At 44.1% G+C, this 18,172-nt stretch overlaps 1 protein-coding gene across 1 annotated transcript; it reads right to left on the bottom strand.

Moving 5' to 3' along the window:
- Positions 1 to 5,569: 5,569 nt before the first annotated feature.
- On the bottom strand, positions 5,570 to 11,193 carry mycn (MYCN proto-oncogene, bHLH transcription factor). The gene is made up of 3 exons (XM_080513665.1): positions 11,076 to 11,193; positions 10,006 to 10,651; positions 5,570 to 7,662 (listed from the first exon to the last, which is right to left on the bottom strand). Exons 2-3 carry the CDS (start codon positions 10,628 to 10,630, stop codon positions 6,854 to 6,856), a joined length of 1,434 nt encoding a protein of 477 aa, XP_080369791.1. The 5' UTR covers positions 10,631 to 10,651; positions 11,076 to 11,193; the 3' UTR covers positions 5,570 to 6,853.
- Between the last annotated feature and the right edge of the window lie 6,979 nt (positions 11,194 to 18,172).

The raw sequence follows: 18,172 nt of genomic DNA on the forward strand, positions 1-18,172 counted from the left end.
AGGTGTTTTGGCATCTTTTTGTGTCGCCTTTAAATGCTTGGTCACTCAACTTTTTCAAAGTTAGCTTTTTTTTTTCAAAGATTCTCAGGTTATGGAGGTACCACAAAGTTCAAAGACTCAAATGACATCAGGCTTTTCCCACTTGTCAACCGATGACAGCTACTAATAATTTGTAATGTGTGTTACTGGTTCCAATAAGTCAGCTGTGTAAGGTAACTTAAGGGCCAAACCAGATGTTTAAAAGCCTGAGCTGCTTCAGAGGGTTGCATTTATTTAATTTCAGTATCAACAAAGTATTCCACTTGCTAAGAGGGATTGAAACCTTTGCGTGTATTGCTGTATAAAATGGCTGTAAACCTTGCAGTGGTGTTGAAGTGAAGTATGACCCCGTTCAAATACAAACTCATTGACTGGAAGCGTAAACCACCAGGGAGTCTGGGAAGTCAGTGCAGGCCTGAGGTGACACTGCTACGCCACAATTAACTTACAGTCAATATGTCTCTGGTTGGGTTTTACCTTTCTAACAGACAGTTTCCCAGCTGGCCATTCATCCGGCCTTCTGAGTCTGCGTGCAGAGGATGGTTTAGTTTAGTCTTATTTAGTTTACAGGCAGGCAGTGTTTATTAGACCAGAAAACCATTTGTTATCTGTTTCCTTTAGAGCAACGGTCATGAATCAATCTCACTACAAATGTACAAACACAGAAGCGCCCTGGTGATTACCCCAAATAAACAGGCGCACAAAGGGATAAGTGTACACACGTATGCGTAACCACACATACACAGAAGGAGGTAAAGAGATTGCTCTATAACACAAACACACCTATGGAACAACACTTACAAAGAACAACACAGCACGCTCTCTTTGCAAGACTAATAATCATCTGAGTCTTTTTTGTTTTTGTTTCCACTATTTACATTTAATGCATTTACAGCAGGTCAGTGTGTTTATGCTAACCACACAACAAATGATTTGCCCTGCGTTTAAAAGGAGTTTGGATAACAAAGATGACATGCTGGTTGGGGTACCCTTATTAATTGTGCAGTAACACAATCGTTAGGCACAGCAGGCTTGAAGCAACATGTGGCTGAAAGGTCACAAGTTTGTTCCCTTGTTAGAATCAATTTGAATGACCCTGTTAAAGTAAAAGTAACACCTTTACAAGTGTCTAAGATACCAAGTGAGCAAATTCTTCTCATCAGGAATCTGATTGAGAAATATATTCTTCAAGGGTTTGCTTCAGTCGCTGGATTGTATGTTGCGATTAATGTAAATTACATTTGAAATTTACAGTAATTTCTAACTCTGCTCTTTGACTTCTTTTGTAGAGCACTTAGAGACAACCATTTAGGTGAATGCTTGACAAATTACTCACTGACAGCCGAGTGTTTCTAAATGCCGGCTGTGTAATGCAGGTGGCTGTTTATATTCAAACACAGTCCTCGAAACTACAATCCTGATGTTCTCCTATACTTTCACAAGTGCTGCAAGTTGGGGCTGGTTGTGAACATGCTTGCAGCTTTCACTCTCAGATGTCATTTTGTGGCGCAGCTCAGTCACATGCTCAAACAGGTGATTGCCAGGGGCCTGCCTCAAAACAATGACTTCAAAGAAACATGGAACTTACACAAGAGGACAGGCTTTACCTGATCAATACCTTCACATCAATGAACTTTAGAGTCGTAGCGTAGCAGGGAGACATCTGACTTGCTGTTGTACATTAAAAGTGGCTGTACATGCATTTCCTTACTGCCGAGCATAAGCTTACTGGTGGAATTTATTTCGTAATTAGTGCTGTAGGGAGGCTTTTCCTCTCATTTCCAACCATTGTTGCTATACTCTTGCGCTTCTTCTGTCTTAATCATTGCTTTTTTTTTTCTTAATCTCTTCTTTTCTTTTCTTTTTCTCCACTGCTCTCCCTCACTCCTGCTTTCTTTTCCTAGGATCTGTGTTGTGCAGCCAAGCCGTTTCTTCCTCAGAACACGCTCTTGAAAGGCTATTCATGAATTCCTCAATGAAACCCTATTACATTTGTGTGTGTGTTTGTGAGAGAGAGAGAGCGAGAGAGAGAGAGAGAGAGAGAGAGAGAGAGAGAGAGAGAGAGAGAGAGAGAGAGAGAGAGAGAGAGAGAGAGAGAGAGAGAGAGAGAGAGAGAGAGAGAGAGAGAGAGAGAAAATAAAGAGAGGGAATGGTATTCCGGGGGGCCGTGCTACAGTACCATCTGTATGCAAATCTCCCCAGACTTTGGTAAACTTTGATCAAACACTCGGGCCTCCTTTTCTCTCCTGGTACTCCCTCCCTCCCTCCTGCCCTCCCTCTCCTGCTTCACTGTCCACTATGTGCTCTGCAATTACTGTAGCTCCACAGCTCTTTGTCACGGCTGCATATCACTGAGCTGGGGCAATCGGTTCGCTCGAGGAACTGCCCCTCATCCACCACATATAGATACGCACATCCATGTTTTCTGCCCCGTACTCCCGAAAGCCTCCTTGTATCAGGCTCTACCGACCACAACCCAAACACACACCACTTATGAGCACCTGCGACCACGCTGGACCCCACAACAGATGGCGACGCCCCCTTCCACCCACCCCACATCAGCCTCCACACACACACACACACACACACACACACAAATAGAGGGGCTCCGAGCAAACAGAGCCCCGTGTGGCGCATGGGTGATGGCCATGCCATTGTGCAGAGGTTGGCACATTTCAGGCACACAAATATACTTGTGTGTGGACGCACACAGGCGCCATTGTTTCGCTCCATATGTGAAGGTTAGCATGTTGAATACAGATCGGATGTCCAACAGGACAATGGAAAGGTTGCGGCAATTGTTTGTCGATTAATGTCGGCAGTAATGAGGATCACAAAACCCGACGATGGCAACACACACGCGCAAACATAACACATTATCTTCTGTGTAGCTTTAATACACATCCGTCTGTGGGGTATAAGCCCATTAGAGTTGTGTTGTGTGTGTGTGTGTCTCTGTGTAACTCCAGCCAGGCCGTCAGGGGGCAGAGAGATAATGGATATTAATCAGGGAAAAGCCATGGCCATATGTCTGTTTAACGTAGAAGAAGGCTACTCCCCGAATGTCAGCCCCCTTCCCAAACAATTAGCCTCATTTCAGAGAATGTGTAGCTTAGCTATGGTTGAGACGGGTGTGTAACAGTTTGTGGCTGAAGACGGAGCACAAGTCAGAGTGCGGACACAGCTAACAGTGGACTTTGAGGCAAACGAGGTGGCCCTGGACACTGTTGCAAAGTGTGAGCAGATTTGAAGATTGATATTAAGAGTTACAGTCATTATTATCATCTGAGGAATATTGCCCCTGTTGGCTCTGATACATTGTTTTTCTCTTTTTTTCTCCCTCAAATTTTCAGCACTATTGTCCATGAACTTGTTTTCATCCTATAACCAAGCAGGATAAGTCATTAGGCAGATGGTAAGGGGAAGTCCCAAGAGGACGCGCACACACACACACACACACACACACACACACACACACACACACACACACACACACACACACACACACACACACACACACACACACACACACACACACACACACACACACACACACACACACACACACACACACACACACACACACACACACACACACACACACACAGTAAGCACCCACAAAGACACCAGACCTCTGTTATGTAATCCACCAGTTCCACTCCCCCACCGTGAGGCTCAGTCCTGAGCTGTCTCAGCTCCAAAACAAAGTCATCAGTCTTCATATAGTTCTGTCTCCTACACGGAGCACATACCTCAGGGTCCTTCGGATTCTGCAAGTGAGGATGAAGGTGCTCCTGATCAGTTGATTTTGACGTGTGTGGCAATGAGGAAGCAAAAGGGGCATTTGATTCATCTTGTGATATGATAGAGAACTCATAGTGTGTCGTATGTAGAATATAGTATGAATATATGTATATACGTATATATATATATATATATGTGCATGTACTTACATTATCACAAACTGCTTTACAAGAGATGGACAAATATCGTGTATAGCTGGAGAAAAAGGAAATACAGTGTGTATGGTGGCAAATAACAGACATGGAAAAGCATGACACAAGGTTACATAATAAAAACAATGTAGCAACGGCATCTCTCAGCCTATGGGTCATAGGAGGTCCCCTTTCCAATAACCTGCGGCCCCTGAAGCTATTTCCCATAAGTAATGAATTATTGGTTTCCCAGATAAGTCAAGAACATTTGAAACGTTCACCTGCTGAAGTGAATTTGGGAGAACTATAAAAACTAATTATTTTCTTTCAATTAACTATCATCAATTTCCTAAATGCGTGTGGTAGATGTGCGTGGTCATAATTTGCTCCTCTGGTAGTGAGGATGGAATTTTGACAACCCTCACAATCGCAAACGATTCATTACAATAAAAAAAAAAAAAAATGAAAAATATAGAAAAATTTCACATTGCACATTTAAACTTTGTCAGAGAAACATGTTTCAAGTTCGAAGATGCCTGCGATTTGGTGTGCCTTATTATTGGAAGAGTTGGGCCACCTTGAGCCAACAGACGTGACCCCGGGGTAACCAGCAGTGCTATCCAGTCTCCTTAGGTGAAAAGGATGACTTAAATGTGTTGAGTCCCTCTCCCTGCTCCTACCCTCTGTGAACGCACTGTTGTGCTGAATGGCTACGCAGACCGTAGCAACAGATTTCTCTTTCAGACATCTCCAGAGCACGCCTGGCCAGACGCCTGAAAGGCGCATATTTGGGCTAAGGCCCTGCACCGGAGGCACAGAGGGAAGAAGGAAAGAGAGGGAGAGAAAGGGAGGGGTGGATGGAGGAGGTGGAATGGCAGAGGTGGTGTCGAGGGTGGGCTGGAGGGGGTAAAGCCATGTGGCTGATGTTGGTAAACAGTATCCAGCCTTGTCCTGGCATCGGGGCAGGCAGCGCACAACGCCGGAGATATCAGGCGCCCGGGCCACACACAGACCGCGACAAAAGGTAGACACACATACACACATTTGCATTCACACACGCGGGCAGGAATACACAGACTACTAACGGACAAATAAAAGACTCACTCTCGTGTCTGCCACTCAGCAGCTGCTCCTGTTTCCATGGCAACAGGCTGAACAATGTTGTAGGAAGAGCCGCGTTGGTGAGAGAGGGAAATCGAGAAGTGCGTGTGCGTGTGTGTGTGTGTGTGTGTGTGTGTGCGTGTGCGCGTGTGTGTGTGTGCGTGTGTGTGTGAGCACTTGAAATGTGTGTGTAGGTGTGTGTAGGTGTGTGTGGGTGGGTGTGAGAGGCTACAGAGGGGGAGGTAGCCGCAGGGTGCTGAGACAGAGAGGATTCAGAAGACACTCTTTCTTTGTCAGGATGAATGTTTTAGGAGCAGCAAAACAAACACAGAAATGTGGAAGCAAACAGCAGAATAAACAAAGAAACACAAAGCAAGAACAAGGGTGTGAAAGGTGATCACAGTTTGATTTTTTTTTTTCAGACGAAGGATCCACAAAGACAAAAATTACAATTTTATGATGTCTATTTATTTTTCAAAATGAGGTATTTCAAAGTGCTATGAGTTGCAGCACTAAATGTACATTTTAGAAATGAAAAAAACAAAAAAAACATCTTATATCAGTTTACCCAGTTCTATGCACCCGATAATATAAACAAATATAAACAAAAGAGAAAGAAAGAAAAAGCCAGGTACATGAGGATAGAACACATTTGCTGTACAAAAGATTTATTTGAGATAAAAGAAAACAAAATGACGAGATAAAGTGATATCTACCAAGAACTCATTTTCATACGAAAATATAAGTATCAAATTTAGTATGTATCAGGTTCACACTAAAAGCATAAAGGTGTGTAAAATTAGTAATATGATACAATACAAAGAAAAAGAGAAGAAACAAACAATATATTGTAATATTACAAAGTTTCATGACTCTCAAAAATTGAGGCCTTACAGTACTTTTAAAGGTATATAAACTTCCAGTCTAGTTATTGGCAGCTTCCTGACATGTATATAAAAAAAAACCCAAGGAAAAAATGTATTACAAAACAAGGCAGATCTGAGTGTATTTTGTCTGTACAATATTGTTATATACAAAAGTGTCGGCTAGCAAGGTGCACAGTTATACATCCACTGACTTGGTTTGAGCACCAGTGTGAGAGGAGTGAGAGAAAGAGAACCTGTAGTGGCATTGTTTATGTGACCCATAACGCCTCATTATAGTCTTTTCAGTTTTTGCAGGGGTGAAGGCAAAGTAAGTGTGCACCGCTTCTTTTTATGTGAACTCTCCAAGCAAAGTGCCCTCGAACACCCGTCCCTGTAGGAATCACTAGATTCCAGGCTGGTGTCACAGTGAGTACAAAAAAAAAAAAAAAAAATACAAATACAAATAGAAATGATATAAAAACCAGAGGAAGGGAAGACTAAAAAAGTGTGTCCTCTCTGCTTCCTCATTCTTTCTCTTTTTTTAATCTTTCCTCAATGTGACTGGATTGAAAAAAGTAAACCCTAAACATTCTTAACGTCAACAAATGTGCAAAAAAAGTGGCGGCAGTGAAAGTCCGAGCATCCCTCCAACAACCCCCCCCCCCTCCCCTCCCCTCCTCCTGTGGCTGTGTCATCATCTGAAGATAAACTTCCTCTGAGATTTATTTGTGTGGGCTTGTGTAAGATAGATATTCAGGCCTATGTGCCTGTGCGTAAGTGTATAGGCCTATGTGTGCATGTTAATTTGTGTTTCAGACTGAGTTGAGGCAGAGAGGTGGGGAGAGGGGGGGGGGGGGGGGGGGGGGTCATCCAGGGTTTATGTGAGTGTTTCTGTGTTGTAGCAGTTGTCTATTAGCGAGTCCTCGCCTGCTCCAGCCTGCGCATCAGCTGTTGCCTGCGGGCATGGAGCCTGTCCTTCTCCTGCTGGAGCCTCATCTCCTCAGTCTCTAGTGAACTCAGATACTCGGTGGCCTTCTTCAGGATCAGCACCTTCGCCGCCTTCTCGTTGTGTGCCAGCTCCGGCACGTTGTCTCGCAGAGTCAGGAAGCTGGAGCGCAGGTCGTTGCGACGCTGGCGCTCCAGGATGTTGTGGTTGCGTCGGCGCTCGCTGTCCTCCGAGTCGGAGCTGCCACGCGGGCTGCTGTCCCCGCTGTTGCTGCGCTTGCTGCGGGCCCCCGACGTGCTGGTGACTGAGCCGCAGGATGAGGAAGAGGATGAGGAGGACGACGAGATGGTTCGGGTGGGAGGGCGAGGCGCGTCCGATGTCTTCTGCTTCTTGGGGGGCGGGGCCGGGTCGTCGTCTGAAGCGTACGGGGAGGGGGCCGCGTAGTTGTGTTGCTGCTGGTGGACTGAACTCCGCTTCAGGATCAGCTCCTGAGGCGCTCGGCTGATGAAGCGGCTCACCACGCCGGACCCTGAGACAACTCCTCTTGCGTCTTGGCTCTTGGAGTGCACAGAGATGGTAACTGTGCCTGTCGCCGTGGGCGATGCCCTGTGGATTGTGGAACGCCGCTTCTCCACTGTTACCACATCAATCTCCTCCTCCTCTTCATCTTCATCTTCGTCTTCGTCTTCATCTTCTTCCTCCTCCTCCTCCTCCTCTTCCTCCTCCTCCTCATCTTCTTCATCTCCTTCCTCCTCGTCATCTTCATCTTCCTCTTCTGGGAAAAGAGAACACCAAGACTGATGTTATCACTCTGACATACCAACTATTCACACGATGTCATCACCAGCAGGTGACAGGTATGTATATGAGTATGTGCACATGTGAATGAGATCAAGGGAGTGTGTGTGGGAGAGGGACGGTTGCTCAATGCTGTTTGCACAAGCAGAAACCTCTTAATGCTTAGTGTCAGTCACTTCTCTGCTAATCTACTCTGCAGGCATTGACACGTTCAGTCTCATTGCTGAGCAGACAGGTTGGATCTCTGCCTTCATTCTCTCGCTCTCTCCCTCCTTTAAAACTTCCCCTAATCTTCTCTGGTGAGATGAGACAGTTTTAGCCCGATGTGCTCAGCCTATCAGCGCCGCTCCAGTCGCACTGAATGTGTGTGATAGCAGCAGACGCATTAAGAACTTAACTTTAACTTTGATGAAGGTAAAAAAAAAAAAAAAAAAAATCTAATTTCCAGTCGAGCTCTTGATCTTAATGCCTGCAATAAAATCAAGCAGAGCAGCTGAGACTTATCATCCATAGTTGCTTTTGAAGGTGAGAGGAAGTGACCAATCATAAAGACAGAGAGTGTGAGGACCTGTTAAAATGCCTTTGTGATAATAGCTCTCATTATCAGCTCAGGAGCATCTGAAGAGTGTGGCATTTTACAGCTTATGGGAAACCCACTTCAGACACCAGCGCAGGATGCTGTCTCAACACACACTGTTGTGGAGCTGGGCACAGCTGGCTGGATGAGGGGGAGTGGCTGGTCTGGCCACATGTGAGGCTGAGATTCAATTATTCCATTCTCAGATTAGAACAGCTCAATTATTGCAGCCAAGAGGAGCATAGACGGCAAGAGAGCTTAACAAAAATCCTTGTTTATTAAGATGACAGTTCAAGTTCTCTGTGGGTTTTAAAAAAAAAAAATGTTTTTATATTATTTATTTTACAGAAGTAGTGTCTGATTGTGGACATATCTGGGAACAAAAAGCCCTCGTTTTAGCTTTCATAGTCCTTGTTTCTTTGATGAGAATGTCGAACACAAAGAGGAGCGCATCTTAACGCCGCAAGCGGCGGAAGCGCATTGTGGCGGCGCAGCGCGCCGGACGGCGGGGCGGCAGGCGATCGGATCACCAGCCTTTAAGCCCCAGAACTGGAGCGGCGCCAGGGAGACAGCTGTCGAGATGGAGCGCTCGTTCAAAGCTGTCACCCCCCGCCCCCGCCCACCTCAAAAAGAAGCAGTCAGGGCTCTCCTCCGTCCTCTTTTCTTCGCTGTGGAGGAGGTGTTTGGCAAGGCTGGCTGAGTATGCCCTATGTGCCAAGCTGGAGGCCTTTGTACTGGATTTTCACAGCGAAAACACGCTGATAAGGGCGCGTGAGTGTTTGTTTAGGAAAGTCATGGGCCACATACACGGGTGGTGAAGTCTTAGCCGTATTAAATACACACAGCCCAATTCAAACGCATCACCCAAGATTATTTGGAAGCATAAAGGAAAACAACATAGACGTGTGTCTATATTTTTGTGCGTGATTGTTATTACAAGCAATGTTTTCTTTAAAAAAAAAACAATACTACACATTTATCTTTTAATTTTAGTTATCACGTGAACTAGTGGCAGCATTTCACGAACTGCATAAAGTAAGTGCCGATTTCTCACCTACTGTGGACAAATTGTCAACTTAATCCATGCGTAATGACAACATTCACGGTACTGTGAAGGAGACACGTTATCATCTAGTAACATTATTGAACATCTTTCCATCTCTCCCTCCAACAACCTGCTTTACAGTGCGTGTGTGTGTTTCTGTCTGTGCCTGTTTGTGCGCGTGCGTCTGTGTGTGGTGTCTTTTTGTTTGGCTCAGATGCCTACTGAGTTCAGTAAGGCACACAATTCCCCATTTTACTGCCATCTGCCGGATGAAGAGCCTGCTGATTACATAAACCCCGTTCACTGTGTCACTACTCCTCTGTGTGTGTGTGTGTGTGTGTGTGTGTGTGTGTGTGTGTGTGTGTGTGTGTGTGTGTGTGTGTGTGTGTGTGTGTGTGTGTGTGTGTGTGTGTGTGTGTGTGTGTGTGTGTGTGTGTGTGTGTGTGTGTGTGTGTGGGTGTGTAATGTAACGAGGTAATCCGATTCTGGGCCAGTCATATGAACAAGTTTCAGTCACTCCAATAGGATATTACGTGGCTCAGTATAATAATAACAATAACAAACACAGCGTAGTCTACTACTACTACTCTACTACTATAATAACAATAGAAATGATAATAATATCACAGTGATTCGATGGATTTGAATTTGATCCAAAAGTGTAAACAAAGCATTTTCTGACATTTTTAAATTCTTACCAGAGTCACTAGACGCGCTCCCGTTGAGTGTGGACGTGTTAGCGGATCCAGATGCGTCCCTGCTGCTGTTTCTCTTGTTGACCGGGAAGGGGAACACCACCGTGGGGTCCACGCACTCTGACACCGAGCTGCGGCTCACCACCTCCTGCGCCTTGGCGCACACGTTCCTGGCGCCCGCAGTGACTGTCGAAATAGCCTTGCCGAGTTTCTCCGTAACAACCCGTTCCAACTTTTCCCTGGCGGAGAAGCCACTCCACATACAGTCCTGGATAATGATGCTGTTGGGGTTAGTATCCATAGCAGAGCCGAACAGGTCTCCATCGTCGGATGCTCCCCATATATCGTCCTCAGGCAGGAGCAGCAGCTCCGAAGCCCAGTCCAGTGGGTCCCCCAAGCCGAAGCCAAGGGGGTCTGCTTCCGGGGAGGCATTCGCCGGCTCTCCCGGTAGCGCAGCTCGGCTCGGGGAGAGGGGCGGAGTGGGTAACAACTCGAATTTCTTCCAGATGTCCTCCCCCGGTGGCGCTGAGTCGGGACCACAGAAGTAGAAGTCGTCCTCATCCGGGTAGAAACATGGTTGTAAGGAGTCAAACTCCATGTCGGAGTTTTTACTAATGCTCGCCGGCATTCTATCCCACAATGGAAAAACCTGTGAACGGAAAAAAAACCCAGATACTTTAGTCTCCAATATGACAAGAGCGTCTCAGCCCATTCCTTCTCTCACACCTGAAAAGTGCGCCGTACAAAAAGCATGAGTCAAAGCCCACACACAGACACTCACTCCTCTGTGAGGTTTAAAAACCACACAAATCTCACAGAAGAATGTGCGTAAATGTGACCGTGACGCACAAACTGTGCACAATGTCTCCTTGACGCGCCACTCACTTAAAACACCCGAGTAATTGTGGACACAAAAAAAATGTCTCTGCAGGAAAAAAATAATGACTAAATGACAACAGTTTAATCTAACATAGACAACAGTTTAATCTAACATAGACCGTGTTTTCTATGAAAACGTGAGACCAAAAAATAGCATTCGATGTGATGCAAAGCTGAAATGAGAAGATGCTCACCTCGTCCTGACTTGGGATGATAACGTGCGAACCAATTTTTCTCGTGTCTCGCAGTCAGTAATACAGACACCAGATTTAGAGCAGTCATCTACTTTGGGAGCACAGACAGTCCTCTGACACACATTGTGGCTGGCTGCAGAGTGTTATACACTGACTTCTGCGGGAGGAAAGCAGGCTCCTCCCACCCTGGCTGGGGGGTGGTACAGTCGGGCTTTGGGTTTGATGCGGCGCGGGAGACAGGCTGGCTGGGATCTTTCTTTCAAGGTGAATGGAGAAAATAGCCTAAATATTGTAAAAGCGGAGAGGCAAGCAAGAAAAAAAAAAAAAAAACAGCAACCCCTGAAAGAGATGAGGCAACGCAAAACAAAGACATAAACACATACACAAAAACAACAACAAGAAAGATGAAATAATCGAAATTCTATATTATTGAAAGCCTCAAGCAATTTCCAATGGGAATGTCAAATACAGGATTGGAAGCAGTTTAAGAAACCCACCGGCCGTTAGTGATGAGATGTCTGGCTTAAACTGCTCAAGGGCACTGCAGCAGGCAGGCTGGTATTGATGACCTGAGGCGCAAACTGTCCAAGTAAAGACTGTCATTTTTTGTTCTACAGATAACATTAATTTCTTAAACATCATCAAAGTAGTAGAAAAGTCATGTTTCGTGTATGGAAACACCCGCACTCATCACATGCCATTGCTGGGTTAATGTAAAACCATTGCTCAGAAATTACACTGTTGTGATTTCCCATAAATGCTCGTTTATAGAATTGTGCTTTGGGTTATTTATTTTTTTTATATAATTTTTTTTTTTTTTTTTTTTTTTTTTACACACCAAGCCTCCTTGCTCTTCTACATCTCTCCAATAGAGCTCCAAGTATCATTGTGCCTTTTGTCTGCGGACCACCAGCATCCCTGGATGAAAAACAAAGTAGGGCTCACTGCGCCCTCACACGGCCACATGTGGAACAGCGACGGAGACGCGCAACATCACCAAACCGAGCGAGCCAGACAAAGACACCCCACCCCCTACCCCCACCCCCCCCCCAAAAAAAAAACCCAAAACAAAACAAAAAAACAACAACAACAACAAAAAACACGGGCTGATTTCCTCTAAATGAAGAGGGGGGACGTGACAATATCACACTTCCTCTGAATTTGAGGGAGAAGCCTTTCCTCACATAACAGGCTGTGCAGGATGGGGGAGATTTCAGCTGTCTCCGGGATGAGACAGGATCCGAGAGGAACATGTTACGTAACCGCAAGCGGTGGTTGTAGCCTGGAGTCATTCCCATTCCCTTTTCTAATGACAGCTTAGGAGGAATGGCGCATCTGTAATTATGCAAACAGGCACAGGCGTACACACAGTCCTGATATTGACTTATTCAGGAAAAACGTTAAGGGGGGGGGGGGGGGGGGGGGGGGGAGGATTTCAGTTGAACGCCAGCTGTGAGCAGGAAGCTTTGCAGTTATTTACAAACAAACAAAGGGAGATGAGAAAACATCATTCAATGTTTGATTCAGTTGTTAAAGGCAAATATGGAATCTATAGATGTAATAATCTTACAAGCAAACACTCCACTCTGAATGAAATAATGTGAACAAGTTTGTCTATTTTTCAAGGGATTTTCAGGAGGTGAGTGAGGCTGAGTTCAAATGACCAAAGCCAGCAAAAAGTGAGAATGTACAGCTGTTTGGTCCACAAGAGCAGGGATGGCCGGGAGTTTCCTGGGACTCCTTAGCCAGCTCCCAGGGACATGGAGAGATGAGTTTGGAGTCCAAAACTCCCCAAAGATTCTTGCCAGTGTGCTCCTTTTCACTTTCTCAAAGCTGCTGTTCCGGTCTGACCCTGCAGCAGCAGCAGCAGCAGCAGCTTCCTCTGCTGTGAGGCAGGTCACAGAGTGGGAGTGAGAACAGAAGGGAAAGTTGTTTTTTGGATGGTGTAGATCGGATGAGAGACAGGAAGCTGTATTTTGCTTCTTGTTTTTTTGTGGACAACCAGAGAAAACACATCCAGAAATGTGGAGTATAAAAGGGTAAAAAGATGGAAGATAACCAGACTTTTCAATCAAGATAGATTAGATGTTGGTGAATTATTATGTCTCATTATTATTTGTATTCACTTTAGCGAAAGTTGTTTTTTTGATCCCACCATGATACAAACAAGCAATGAGGGGAGTAACAATTTTCTTTAAGTAGTCAAAACCATTTTCTTGTCTCAATATGTTGAAAATTACACAGCACTTCCCTTAAAAGAGACCCCTGCCCTCAACACACGTTTCTTTAAATAAATACAGCTGTAAAGAGAGAGGCAGACTTGTCAGAGGTGGAAAAGCCGGCGTCTTTGCTTGTTGTTTTTATTACAGTTATGGCAGGCCCAGTCTCCCTCCCGCCATTCACCACTGGACCGGGACATGGATGGTTAAGCAATTAGGCCAGTTTTGATAAAAGATTCATAAGTCACCCCAGTGGATAGTGCAGAGACAAGCATGTTGTGAGTAAAATCTGCTGCAGTGACACAGGGACACAGTGACCGGCTGCGTCAGGTCAGAGATCACACACATCTTATCAATTTTTTAATTGCGTGAGTATCTTATTGTATGGTGGCAGCATTTGTGTGCATTTTCATAGATGTCACTTCCTTCAGCGTAAACATCAATTGAAGCAGTTGACTTGAATACACACTGCAGGTTTGCTCAGCCCTCAACTCAACTCAGCCATAAAATGGTAAATATTCATAAACTGCAGGCTGTGGCCATGCCTTTCATGCTGTGGCTTACAGCGAAATGTTTCTGTACAGGAGCTGCTCATTTTATAGCTGTATGACTCAGACTTTGAAGTAACTACAGTTTAACCCCTCAGGAAAGAATTGGGTTTGTCAATGAATGATTCACTTCTTAATTTTTTCTCTCCTTTCTTTCAGTGGATGCAATTCAGATTCCTGTGAGGGAGAATCACGGATGTTCGTCTTATTTGGTTTTTAGTACAAAATTACCCGTTTGATTCATTCTGGTTTTCATTGTCGGCCCTTGTATTTTTGACTTGATGTCACTTGCTCTTCAGTCGAGATGTCATTTATCTTGCGACCCACATTTCCAAAAACCCAGGCTGTCTCTTTCTTTGGATGTCATTATGAGACGGTCCGCCCGTCAGTATCTCAAGTCCACCTCTTTTTTTTTTTTCCAGCCAAGCAAGGGAATGTCTCACACATTTCCAATAACCATCCACCACTCTGTGCCACCAGCATCTAGACCCCGAGGGATTCATTTCTTCCACTTTCATCTTGGCCTCCAAAACTCTGATTTGCAGAATTTACATTGAAGGCAATCACTCACTCTCATCAACATGCAAAATGATGCTTTAAAATAAAAGTGATAGGAAGTGTGTCAGTGCGCTGTGGGACTCCCTCTGTACATGCACGCACGCACGCACACACGCACGCACACACACACACACACACACACACACACACACACACACACACACACACACACACACACACACACACACACACACACACACACACACACCCATAGATTCACCCTTGTAAGACTCACTCTGTGTAAGTCATTAGATTGTTTCTTCTTTTATCATGTCAAGTCAGATTCCACAGAAACATCTTCTGTTTAAGCAAACCAACACCAAGAAGAGGCCATGTTTGTCCATGATCCACATCATTACATTTCAGTTCCAGCGAGCCCACCCCACCCATAGACCACACCAACACAATCTCCATCCCCCTAACCCCACATACTTCACCTCTGCCTCACCTCAAACAGACGTTAACCTTATTCCGGAAGCCACTTGATGGCAACTCAATCAAACATGAGCTTGAGTCCTGACATTTACATTTCTGGAACAAACTTTTATGCCTGTTCTTTGCTATTGTTTCATGAGGGACAGACTGTGATATGATTAGTGCTTATTAACTTTAATATAGCAGCAGTGACGGCGGACGAATTATTATCACCATTACCGCTCTTCTTTAAATCAAATGGCACTCATTTCAAATGAATAAATATAACTGTAATCAAGCTGTCAAGTTTTGAGGGTGGACTCCAAAAGCCGGACAGAGCAGGTTGCAAGACAAGTGCCCATTTTACTAAATAACAGGGATTGGAGAGAAGCCAAGGAAACACAGCGAAACAGTCAAACCAACACCGTGACACAGAGCTCAAGCCCAATGAAGTGCTGTCACCAGGTGAAGACAAACATCAGGGCAGGGAACAATAATCAGAGACAAGGAGGGAAAGTCAAGGAGCCAAACAAGGAGACATGACTTCTAAAGTTAAACAGGAACTAGAATGAGTTCTGTGACACAAACAGGTCACTAAATGAATGAATATTATGAATATATAGTTGGAATATAGGTGGGCTATGATAAGTCATAGGTCATGGGGGGATTTGGTGTCATTTTAGTCAGATATTTATTGGACTGACTGTAATTATTGTATTCTTAAAGGAATCACAAGAGAAAAACATCACCTCCATCCATGTTGATTTCGTGAACTTGAATTAAAGACATTTAAGGCATACCTTTTTTTACATTTTCATCCAATCAATACCCCATAGTCCTGTCTATCTTTGTAGTAGATCACAATCCACCCCCCCACCCCCTGAGTCGTAAAGACGACAGTTTTACGGTCTCACAGTGATCAAAGTTGCTCCCTCCTGAGAAAGATAAATACACTGATAGAGAGAGAGTCAAACATTGTGGCTGATTTACTATTGTGCCTGTTGTGAGTACACAACCGTTAAACATCCCACACTTAATATACAGAGTGTTACTGTCATCGGTTGATGATTCAGGGTTACAAAAACAGGCTATTTTTAATGTCGTTGCCAGATATGACTTCACCGATTTGGTAAGAGACTTGGGTTGGTTGGGAAAAGGCAAAGCGAGTTGCAACAAAGCCCTGAGGAATTTCTGTGAGCTCTGTAGCATTTCCTGACTGAACAACCACTGCAAAAAAAAAAAAAAACCACAAGAAAAACCACGATTATAGTGTTATTTATTGAATATAAACTGATATGACAAATATGCCTAGAAAGATTTTTTAATTTCCCATGTCTATTTTTGGTAAGTATTTTCCTGTCAGGCCTATTTTGGGAAGAGTAAACTTATTGAAGAAGTATTTTGGCCTTCAGATATTGGATTTTGAGAATTCCAAAAGTGTGCCTGTGTGAAGGAAGTAGCTGCGGTCTTGTTAGATCTTGCCCTCAAACGCTGTCTAAGTATGCCTACAGGTCTACCTGTACAATTAAACTGGCACATCAGATGATTCATGGAGCATGTAAACAGCACTTTTTTCCACTTGAGTAATGCTCCTGTATATTCCTGCCAAGATCTCTAGTGTAATCCATTCCACCCAGGTTAATCCTTTCTTTGTCACAATATCAAATAGGCTTGAAGACAGTTGAAAATGAAAATTAGGGCACATTCCCCATGGGAAGTATTTCTATACGTGGAATATATTACAATAATGGACGTTCTTGTTGGCAGGAAGGCTAATGTACACTTGCATTTCACGTAAATTCATCATAACTGTGTGAGCCAAAATAGCTGTTTGCCTGAATGATTTAAGTAAAGGGTGTTGCTAAGGAAGTGCAGGACACAGTGACAGTGGGAAAAATGCACTTACCTACTGGTGGATCAGGTGAAGAATGCGTTAAGAGATTTCATGCAAATGGGAACCAGGCATCCACGCTGCGTAGGAGTTTTTACAGAGATGAAAGAGATATGCATGTCTACGTTTTTCTTTTGTTGAAGTGAAAGCATAGATAACAGACAAATGTTTAAGATCGAAGACTCGATGTGGCACAAAGAACCTTCCACTCTCAATTGGGACATTTTAGTGATTCCTGTTTATTTATTCATTATATTGATCATGTTGCATCCTTCAACGGTTCCCATTTGAGTGTAAAATGGGAGGTAATTGTGCGTTATTGTTGTTGCATGGATCGCATTACAAGTTATGGATCAAGTCATGAGCGCCAATCGATGAGCTGGCCCTGAAGGTGAACGTCATTGGAATGGCATGGCGATCAACTGGAAATCAATATCAGTGATGGATTAACAACACGGGGACCAGCAACATGATCCAGTCGGTTTGATGTGATTGGCCCCCGTCTGACAGCGAGACAGAAAGCTCCTCCATCACTGACTCAGGGTTCGTTAGATGCTGTCACAGTGAAATGTGCACCCACATTGCCACTCCACCCGCTTTCAAATACCACTCCAGACATGCCTGGGAGAAATGTTTAGGCTGTTTAAAGTGTTACACGTAAATTTCGCACTGACAGCTTTATAGGCCCATTGTTGCTCTTTGTCAAGAAAGAAAAAAAAAAAAAGAGGCTTTGGTGAGTTTGTAGAGTTGTGAATGAGGGGAAGGAAGTCTTATTTAACTGATGTTGATGCTGGGGTCACTCACACAAACTGAAGAGCCCACAAATTGATAAATAAACTCTCAGCCAATAAAGAAAGTGATCTGTCAGTCAGCAACTCTTCTACCTTTGGTCATTTTGAACAGAGATCATCGTCTGACTTAACAGTTTCTTTCAGGTCTCCAGATGGTTTTAGTGTGTTGCAGCTCCTCGTCTTGGTTCTCGTATCTCAATATGTGGCACAGCTTTCTTTGATGAAGACACATGAAAGACCAGCAAAGATCCATCTGCATGACTACAAATAAATAGTGGAAATAATGAAACACTCGGTATCAAATAGAAAGAGAGACACTGATGTTTTTCTTTGGTGTTTATGGAGACCAAAACAGAGTCGAAAAGTGGGTAGAATCGCCAAAACATCAGTTGAAAGAAAAGCAATGCTGATTGATATTTACAAGATGTGCACGCATTAAATGGTTTGCTAACCCTGCAATATGGGAATACATCTTTGGATTTAAAAGATCAAAATGAAATTAAAGTCATACCGGAGTCCCTTTAAGTTAACTTGATCGTTTGGTTAAAGAAAAGGCTGAGGAACTAAATTAAACAGGTTTTTTTTTTTTACTCTCAAACCACATCAGCAGCTTTGCTTAGTGGAGCTACATATTCCAACACATGGTATTTGTATAGATTGATGGATATTATGTGTT

The sequence above is a fragment of the Blennius ocellaris genome (assembly GCF_963422515.1).
Source record: "Blennius ocellaris genome assembly, chromosome: 18".
Taxonomy (NCBI): Eukaryota; Metazoa; Chordata; class Actinopteri; order Blenniiformes; family Blenniidae; genus Blennius; species Blennius ocellaris.

Bases quoted from the DNA above. Each gene is read 5' to 3' on its own strand.
- mycn (XM_080513665.1), bottom strand. From the start codon at position 10,630: ATGCCGGCGAGCATTAGTAAAAACTCCGACATGGAGTTTGACTCCTTA. The intron at 7,663-10,005 runs GTAAGAATTTAA...CTCTTTTCCCAG, and splicing joins GAGCGCGTCTAGTGACTCTG to AAGAGGAAGATGAAGATGAC.